Source organism: Arachis duranensis, chromosome 5, assembly GCF_000817695.3.
Source record: "Arachis duranensis cultivar V14167 chromosome 5, aradu.V14167.gnm2.J7QH, whole genome shotgun sequence".
Classification (NCBI taxonomy): domain Eukaryota; kingdom Viridiplantae; phylum Streptophyta; class Magnoliopsida; order Fabales; family Fabaceae; genus Arachis; species Arachis duranensis.
The window spans coordinates 93,096,718-93,106,865 of NC_029776.3; the positions used below are offsets into that span (position 1 = coordinate 93,096,718).

A 10,148-nucleotide genomic window follows, 5' to 3' on the forward strand; every position below is an offset into this window, starting at 1 on the left:
GTGAGAAGTTTTTTATACCTAATAATAATGATTATGATGTTAGATTTTTTTTGTGTATAACTAGTATAAGATTTTTGGTATATTGTGTAATGAGTTTTTTGTTCGTTAATTGCACGGAGAATTAAGTATATATATGGTAGTAATTGTTAATTTAGTAAGAAAAATTATAAATAAAATTTAACTACAATTTTGATAAGTTAAAATAAAGGTTTGATAGAGATAATTTTATATGTAATTATCTTTTGTTTTTTATTTAAAACATAATATATTTTCTTATTATTTTGGTGTAGAGTTTAAGAATATTAATTAAGATTTTTTATTTAGGATTAATTTATATAATTTAGACTTTGTAGCTTAGGATTTTAGGTTTAGGTTTAGGATTATTGTATATGATTTAGGATTTGAAAATTAGAATTTAGAATTTAGAATTTATAAATGACGTATTTTGGGAGTTTAGAGTTTATTAGATTATGATTTAGTATTTATGGTGTTAGGGGTTAGGTTTTAATTTAAGAAGTTAAGGATTTTAGATTTAAAGTTAAGAGTTTAATAAATGTGATTGAATGTTTAAGATTTAGGATTTAAGATTTAAAGAAATTAGTGTTGAGAGAGTTTAGAATTTATACTTTAGGATTGAAATTTGAAGGTGAGAGAGGGAGTTTATTGTTTAAGGTCAAAATTTAAAAATTGACAAGATTTAAAATTTTAAATAATTAAAAATGTATGACCTTAATTTAAAAAAGAATTGTTTCAAGTAAAATGTAAGTAGGTGTTCATTAAACCAACTAAGAATGATTATAAAGTATCTAACGAAAATATAAAAATATATTTAATTTATTATGATAATTGGTTTTTTTGGAGGAGTGCTAGGAGGCATTAACTTTTGTGATTTGTAACTATCAAGTAACTATTAATGATGTTTTTAATGGTGCGAGATTTTATCTAATGGTGTGAAATTACTCACTTTTCTTTTGTTGATTACATACTGACCAGAATTTAATAAAGTTGTTGACTCCTTAAACTTTTCCTCATTAATATATAATTGGATAAATGTTTGCATTAATTAAATTAAACGAATTTATAGTCAATATTGTGCAGTTGATGTTGTTAAAAATGACAGGGCGAAATATTTTTAATTGTGACTATAGTCTCGTTGAGTATATATTATTGGTTACGAAAATAATAAAAAATAATAAAAATAAAATATAATTAAAAAAACATAAAATAAATTAAACCTTTAAATCCTACGAATTTCGATAATCATTGTGTTTGTCGTACAGATACAGAGTAGACAGAATTTGATTATGAAGTTGTTATTAAAAAATAAGTGTAAATTATTATTATTATTATTATTATTATTATTATTATTAGACTGGGACTAAGCCCAAAGAGAGATAACGCAGTATCCCAATCTATTTATGTTGAATAAATAATCCAATTGCAAAAAATTTTATTGGGCTGTAAATAAAAATAGTCCAAATATTTAATTACAATAATTAACACAACATAATACTTATTTCATTAATCTGTTTTATCTGTTACAAGTCTATTGTTTCTGTTTTTGGTCAGAATTGATATTTTTTAGGAAATAACTTAACACATATCCACCAACTAACTTCTCCAAGTTGTTTCAGCATATAAGAAAAATTTTTCTTTTCATCACCGTAACACTGCCCTCAAAGTTTATTACTGATATTTGGTTCGAAAGCTTTCTTTTATAACGGTAAAAGTATTTTAACAAAAACTGGTATCTTGAAGTCTGTTTTTAAAGAATTTCAAATGAAACCTTTCAAATGTAAACACTAATATATTCCATGCATACAAATTTAAAAAGTTAAAAATCTTTTTAAGTTCTTTATTTTAAATATTAAAAGAAAAAGTAAAAAAACACGATTTAACTCCTTTAGCTTTTTGTTGATACATTTTTATCTAGTTTAGACATCTCGTGGAAATAAGAGGACCGTTTTCTCTTATATTATCAATGTTTAATGTTTCTTAGCATAGGTGTAAAAAGAATTAAATAGATTATTAGGAATAAGCAATTGTATCATTCGAGAGTTCGTTACAACTCATAAACAGTGTCCTCTCTCAATTGACACAACTTGTATTCACATTACATATCAATACAATAATAATACATGTTCGTTCATATCATCACTATGGTTCCCCACAAATTAAATCTCTGTTTTCTCAAAACCTTGATAACAGCTAAATATTAATAAGGTTTAATTATTTTGTTAGTCATTATAGTTTCATCAAAGTTTTAATTAGGTTCCTATATTTTTTTTTTTTAATTGGGTTCCTACACTACTTTAATTTTGTAATTAAGTCCTTCTTAGTGTAAAAAATATTAGAGTTAACTGAATATTTCTTCACAAATTGAAGGTATTTATAATTAAAAACTTAAATAAATCTTTAACTGTATGTATTTTGGTAAAAATATTACGTTAATTTTAATATTTTTAACATAAAAAGAACGTAATTACAAAACTAAAAGTAGTGTAAGGATTCAATTGAAAAAAAAAATATAAAGACCTAATTAAAAATTTGGTAAAACTATAAAGACTAACAGAGTGATTAAACTTATTAATAATTGAGATTGATATTTTGTGCTATATATGTTGACTAGCATTTATGTTTCATACTTACCAGTTACCACTAGTTAGATAATAAAAGAATATACTATGGGGTCAAACACCTAATAAAAAGATTATGGTGGACTTTGACCAACTACATTCTTATTTAGTTGGTACACCCAGGTATCACTTATTAGGAAGCTTCCAAAAGTACATATCCCTTCTAATTTGCCTATACTTGTGGGTTTCTTAATGTTGGGTGTCTTTGATTTTTGAGGAAATACTTAAACTGATCTGTCTCTAACAATAAAAAGTCCAAATCCAACTAATAATGTTTTGTTCTATCGTGCATTTTATACATTTGTTCTAAGATTGTCACAACATACTCAAGAGATGTTTGGAAATTGGACATGCTATTCAATCTGTAAGGAATTTTTCTGCAAACGATTCCATCCTTTTTTTTTTTTGGGCTTGTAAAATAAATATATCTGTCCTATATGTCCTAGATCTTTATTTTATAAGAGAATATGTAATTGTGAAGTTAAAATATAACTATATATATAGCTGTATCAACTATGAACAATTACAAAAATATAAGTGGTTGACATATCAACGAATCAACTATGAAGTAAACGATGGATGGGAACTTTGAATTATTAAAAGTCAAACTGTTATAATTAATTACTAAACACCTAAGCTGCTGTCAGATTTTGAAAATCAACCCATAATAATTGCTTTATGTTAATGTATACTAATTGATTATTTGAGATTTTGAGTGTTTATTATTTTTTTTATGGTATCTCTCAACTCGGCATGTTAAAGATTAATCCATTATGATAGATTATTAGATCGAAGTTTTATTTACGAATTTATCATTAGATAATGAATTACTGTATGCACAAGATGAGATTTAAACTCCAACACTTATTTAAGCAGATTAGTAAACTAACTACTAAACCAATCCAAGTTAATTATAAAATGTTGATTATTAAAATCAAGTTGCATAGCTCTGATTAACCAACCTCAATTTGTAACCATTCTAATATATTTACATGCAGACTTCAAACTACTTTACTAGATACCACCTTACTCTTTGATTGTATCCAGCATCTAGTTTTATATTCGCACATGAAACATATTTAAGTATATTCTAACCAATTATTTAATGATAGATTATAGAACCTATTAATATTTGAGATGGAAAAAAAAAACATTTTTTTAAATTAGTTATTATTTTTATTCTTTTACAACTTTGCCGTTCATTGTTGTTTTCATTTGACCCTTTCTTGTTTTCCCATAAGTTTTTTATTAATTAGTTCTATCAGAAAGTGATTTTGTAACGAATTCCAATAATTAAGTCAATTGTTGTCCAAAAAGTATAATGATTAGGAAAATAATCATATCTACCTAGCTCAGGATAAATATTATTCTACTTCTTAATTATATATAGTGCATGTGTGTCCAGAAAATTTTACTAGATTCATATCGAATTTGGCGGGATTTATAGCTGACATGAGACGAGTTAGATGGCTAGTGGTCCACTTATATTTTCAGGAGGAAGTGTATGTATTTGGGTCGAGAAAAACCTTGGCTTCATCTGGAATGCTGGACTGTAGCGAATGGATATATGGAAAATGCTTATGCGACTTTAGTATAGGAGTAAAACTGCACCCAATCTCCTAACTATTGCTCAAAGTGACAGTTCACTCTTTCGTGATTAAAAAATGATAATGCATCTCCTATAATTATTAATTTCGTCAGTTTTTTTGGACTCTCTGTTAAATTTTCGATCTAGAGTTAATAAATTTTGTTTACTTGTAACATTAATTAATTAGATATCAAAAAATTATTTCAAAGGATAAAATATTTTCTATCATATCAATAATACACGGTTATAAAATAGAACAAATAAACTTTTAAAAAATTTTTAATAAGACGCTTAATTACACTCCTAACTAATTATAAACATTGATACTGTTGGTACAAATTTTTTTTTTTTCAACAAGAGGACATTTTGACTGACAATAATTTCGACTACAGAAGCAAAAACGAGCAAGTTGAAGTCGAAGAAAGATGGTACAAAGAACATCGAAATCAAAAGGTAGTTAGTGCATTTTCTTGAGTATCAAGACCTGCTACTCGATCTTTAAGCTAAGTGGAGGACATGAGTGCGAAATTTGAGAAACAAGTTGAAGAAACGTAGGACTTGAAGACCAAAGAAGACATGGGTGTCAAAACTTAGGGGTGAAGATTCTTCATGGTCAAGGCAAGATCATTGCTGAACAAAAGAAAGAAGTAAGATCGTGCACAATATGCTCCATGTCAAGTCTATCTCCATGGTTTATAAATAGCAGAAACTCAAAAGTGTTATGAGACTTCTTAAAAAATACTAGATCATCACACATAACTTTCTGCCAAAATTCTCAGTTCCAGCAACGTAACGGAAGACTATGAATACAAGTGCATGTGGGTATTGGAAATCTATTTTTATTTGTTTTTCTTTTTTTTTTCTGTTTCTTTCCATTATTTACTTTACTCATTTTATTTTTATTTCTGTACTTCAAGCATTTTGCTTTCTTTCAATTTCAATTTTAAAGCTTCATTTGTTTTACTATAATTTTTTATTATTTGTCACAATTCAAACATCTCATACATTTCAACACGAATGTTAAGTAATTTCTGGATCGAGCCTACTCTTTTTCACAAAAGTCTTATCTGCTCTTCGAATTGAGATTTTAATACATGCTTGATTCGACACCCTATATAGACACCCTGTCGAGGCCAGGTGTCGAGACCAAGTTACCAAAAATCAAGTGAAACAGACATATAAATCTATAATAAACAATAAAATAAAACAAGTAATCATAAATTTCAATAAGACATTGTACGTGTTAATGCATTGGTAGCTAGCTTTGGTTGGAAACAGGCTCAATTCCTTGTTTTTCCTTCTCTTTTTCTTCTCTAAAAAGTCTTGATACGAGCACAGTAAAAACTACTTCATCAGTTAGCAAGTTTAATTCACCCTTCAATTATTCTCTTCTTAATCTCTAATGCAGATTCTATGTCTCCATCCTTGTAATATCTATCTATTAGTGTTGTGAACGTGATCTTAAGAGATTTTAAACATCTCTCGCTCATCATCCATAAGCTTCCTAACTTCTTTCCAATCGCAGATCCTACAAAGGCTATTGATCAACGTATTGTATGTGATTAAATCCAGCCTAATTAATGTCCTAATTGATCATTATCTGAAAATTCTTCAAGGGCAAATCAATTTTTTCATATTGGCATTGTTTGTCAATCAAAGTAGTAAAGGTAACACCATCTGAGATCAACCATTTCTTACACATTTCATTAAACAAAATTCCTGCAACTTAAGAAGAAGAAGCAAGAAATTGAGGCTATCACCAATTAAGACATGTAACTAATGCATCAGTAAGAAAAATAAGTTGTTAAAATTTAGGGTGTTTATTTGTCTTATTTTATGGTTCATTAAAAGTTTTTTTAAAGATTTATTTGTCCTATTTTATTGTAACATATTGTTAACATGATAGGAGATATTTTGTCTCTTAAAATAGTTAATTAATACGTAATTACTTAACATTACACATAAGTAAAATCCATTAATTTTAGACAAAAAATTAAAAAAAAAAACTAAAATATGTGATGAAATTATTAGTTATAAATTATATTATTATTTTTCAGTCGATGAGAAACAAATAGTCATTTTGAGTAATAGTTAGAAATTAGAGTAGGATTTTACTCTTAAGTTACCGAATTGTATTAACGGAAATAATTAATTTAATTTTACTTCTTAATATCATCCATTTACTTTTCATACCGATTTTTGAAGGTTTCAATCCTCTATAATTAATCAACAATCACATGATGATTGGGTCAATAGTCATAATTCTTGGATATCCGATCCATCTCTTGGAAACTAACAAATAATTATGATTGGTTTATATTCGTTTTTATTAATACACTAGTGGAGTATATTATATAAAAAATCGTGTTACTTGTACCATTTATAATATATATAGTATATCAAATTCAACTTGTCCGATCCACTTGAATTGGTCATTTGGTCCAAATTAAAATGGAATTTCTTTTCTTTTCAGGAAAAGAAAAAAAAATCTCTTATATTAACATTTTTCTCAGTACACATAGGGGCCAGTTTTGATGTGGCTTGTGGGTGTTTATTAGTGTGAGTCAAGTCAACAAGAAAGGTATATAACTAGAATTAAATTAATAAGCCACCCATATATACATATAGATACATCATCTATACATATCTATATAGAAAGATGCATATATATTACCTACCCAGCACTTAACTCCAAAGCATAGGACAACCTTGTTGCATGTTTCCATTAAGCAAACATGAAGGTAAGTAATAATGTCGAGAACTACATATGTTTTGTATATCTTGTTTTTTCATATCTATTATAGCCTTTAGACAAGTTTCTCAATAAATAATAGATCTATAAATGAAACTGTATGTAACTTTGCATGCAGCAAAAAATAGTTATGAGGATGCAAATGGATTGTGAAAAATGCAGAAACAAGGCGCTGAAAACTGCTGCCGAGATAAAAGGTGAATATCATATATCTGTCTATTAATTTAGCATCTAGAAGGGAAATAATGTTAATTATGCATATCACTTTTATATATTATAAATTATCCTTAAATAATATTCTTCCAGAATGAGTTTAATTTTTCTTTTTCCAAGCAACTATTATTAAGATGTTCCTATAAAAAAATATCCCCAAAAAGACACAACTTAATAATATAATTTTCTATATGAGTAGAGATAAGACTCATAAGAGTTGTGTATGTTATTTATCTAGAAAAATACACAAATTAAACGATGTTTTTGCCATATATATTAGGATTGTTGGATAAGTTGGGTCATATATGAATTCAAGATATTAACACAGATTCAATAAATTGAAGAGTGTACCTGAATTCGTCATTGGAAACAGGGTTATCAATGGTAACAAACAAAGAGTTCATCAGGCAGCTATTAACGTGACAAGTTAGAGAATAATATAATTATAAGTATACACCTAAATTGGTCTCAACAAATTTTAGATTAGACATTTTAATTCCAATAAATTTTTATTACTTTAAAAATTTTTGAGAATTATTTCTATCAGTCAGCTTGATCTTTTTATCACTTATACTAAAATATTTAATATGTGTATTAGACAAATAAATTCTTAACAAATTTTATTATAAGGTAATTAAATCCCTAACAAATACTGTTACAAGCCAAATTAATCCAGCTAAAAAGGAATCAACCAGTTTCAAAAACTTCTAAAATAATAAAAAAATTGTTAAAAATTGTTAAAATGTTTACTCTAATAATAGGTAAAATTCTAATAGGTAAATTCAAGTATTACCTTTATGCCGCCTTGCGCGCCACGCTAATAATTTTCAATAGATGAACAAAATTGTTAACATGAATTAAGCATAATTATTAAATTTAACGTTTATGTCTATAGTATCATATCATATCATCATCGTCAACACAATTTTGATAAAACAAAATCCAAAATTAATTTTAGCGCACATTGTAGAAGGTTAGACAAATTGTTATCTTCTATATGTATATGCACAAATCATCACTCACATGCGGTTGTTAAAGTTGATAGTTGAAAATTATTAGATAAAAATTTAATTAAATATATTAAATTATCTAACAATTTTCAACTAATAAATTCATTCATAATATAAAAATAACTATATATATGAGTTTTCATAAAATAAATTAGAGTAATTATTCGCAGATATTTTAATCTAAAAAATTAAGGTGAATACTCTAATGAAGATTTTATAATTGTCTTCGTACAAAGATACTTCATTTTGATTATTGGATGATAGATTTTAGAGATCGATTTCATATGCTATAAAAGTATTACCTTTATTTAAAGTGTGGTAAAATAAATAAGTCATATTTTTTAAACCAAGATCATCATGAGAATTGAAGATATTTTTTGACATCTTCATTGGAATAGTCGTCAAAAATTAATATACAAAAATATCTCTAAAATTTTATTCCGACAAATAAATTAATCCCAATTTATTTTTTAACAGAATAATTACTTAATTAATTTTGGAGACTGAGTTGGATGATTACTCAATAAATTATTAAGATGTTTAATGTACAAATGACACAGGTGTGATTTCAGTGGCATTAGAAGGGGACGACAAAGACCGCGTGGTGGTGACGGGCAACAATGTGGATACGATTTGTCTCATCAACCAAATGAACAAGAAGTTCAAGTGTGTGGCGATTCTTAAAGTAGAAGAAGTGAAGAAGAAGGAGGAGAACAAATGCTGTGCCGTTTTGTGTCTCCCATCGCCGTCGCTGTCGTCGTGTACCAACTGTTCGGACAATTGCAAATGTGTAGTTGTATGCTCATCAAAATGCAAGGACAAATGTGACAAGTGCGAGAAATGCGAAAGCCCTAAATGCAAATGCAAGTGTGTGTTGATATGTCCAAAGTGTCAAAGTGCAAAATGTGATGGAAATAGATGTCTTGTTATATGCTTCAAGTGCAAAAGCCCTAAGTGTGATGGCCAATGTTGTAAACCTCTTCCACAAGAACCATGCTATGTTAATAATTGCCCTCCATGGTGCAATTGTCCAAGGTGCTATGTACCGTACAATCCTCCACCTTACTACTACAATAGGGTTGTTTATGAATCAAACCCTGACAATTGCTCCATCATGTGATCGATCAATCATGATCAAACAATCTGCAGATTCAATAATTAAGAGGAGGAGCCATACTTGCCAATTTGGGAGATGAAGAGAACGTTGATTATTAGTATGATATATATTTAAATGTTTTTTTTACAACTGAATTTGGCAGAAACAAGTTTTCTAGAGCGAAAAAGTTGATTTAGTAAAAAATTAGAGTCTTAGAATTTGTTTGGTGCTATTTTTGAAAAAGATATTCTTTTAAAANGTTTTTCAAAAAAATATATTTTTATTTTTTTAATATTTTTACTTTTACTATTAGAAATTTGTCAAATACACTAAAAAATTAAAAAAAATTATTAAAAAATATTTTTTTCTTATCAATTTAATGACGCTAAATAAACAAGCATTTAATTACCTTTAAATCGAAGCAGGTCAAGCTTATATATAAATTTCATGGTGATTAAGTCTTTATTTTTTATTTTACTAATATTCTCATATTATATTTTTTTTTCTCCGTATTGGGTGTATATGATAGATTTGGCAACGAGTTACTGTAAATTTTCCAAAGTTCTTTTCCTTCTTGTTATAATAATGAAAACATGTTTACAACTTATTCCTAATTTCCTATGAAAATTTGGGAAGAGAAACTACTCTATCAGTTTCCGCTAAGTCTTGGTGATTCTAAAGTTTTAGAATATTGGTATAGCATTATTAGTTAACTCTTTTCTTCTACTATGTTTTATCGCGATACTAGTATCTTTTTTCTTTTTAAAATAAAGATAATTTTATCTGTTTATATCATTCTGATTAAGATAGTTTTTGTTTGTTTTACAAAAGAATTATAATGGATCAGGTATTT

At 27.1% G+C, this 10,148-nt stretch overlaps 1 protein-coding gene across 1 annotated transcript; it reads left to right on the top strand.

The window, feature by feature from the left end:
• Positions 1-6,866: 6,866 nt before the first annotated feature.
• Positions 6,867-9,319, top strand: LOC107490556 (uncharacterized). The gene is made up of 3 exons (XM_016111325.3): positions 6,867-6,965; positions 7,095-7,173; positions 8,760-9,319. The coding sequence occupies exons 1-3, from the start codon at positions 6,960-6,962 to the stop codon at positions 9,317-9,319; spliced, it is 645 nt and encodes a 214-aa protein (XP_015966811.1). The 5' UTR covers positions 6,867-6,959.
• The last annotated feature ends 829 nt before the right edge of the window (positions 9,320-10,148 follow it).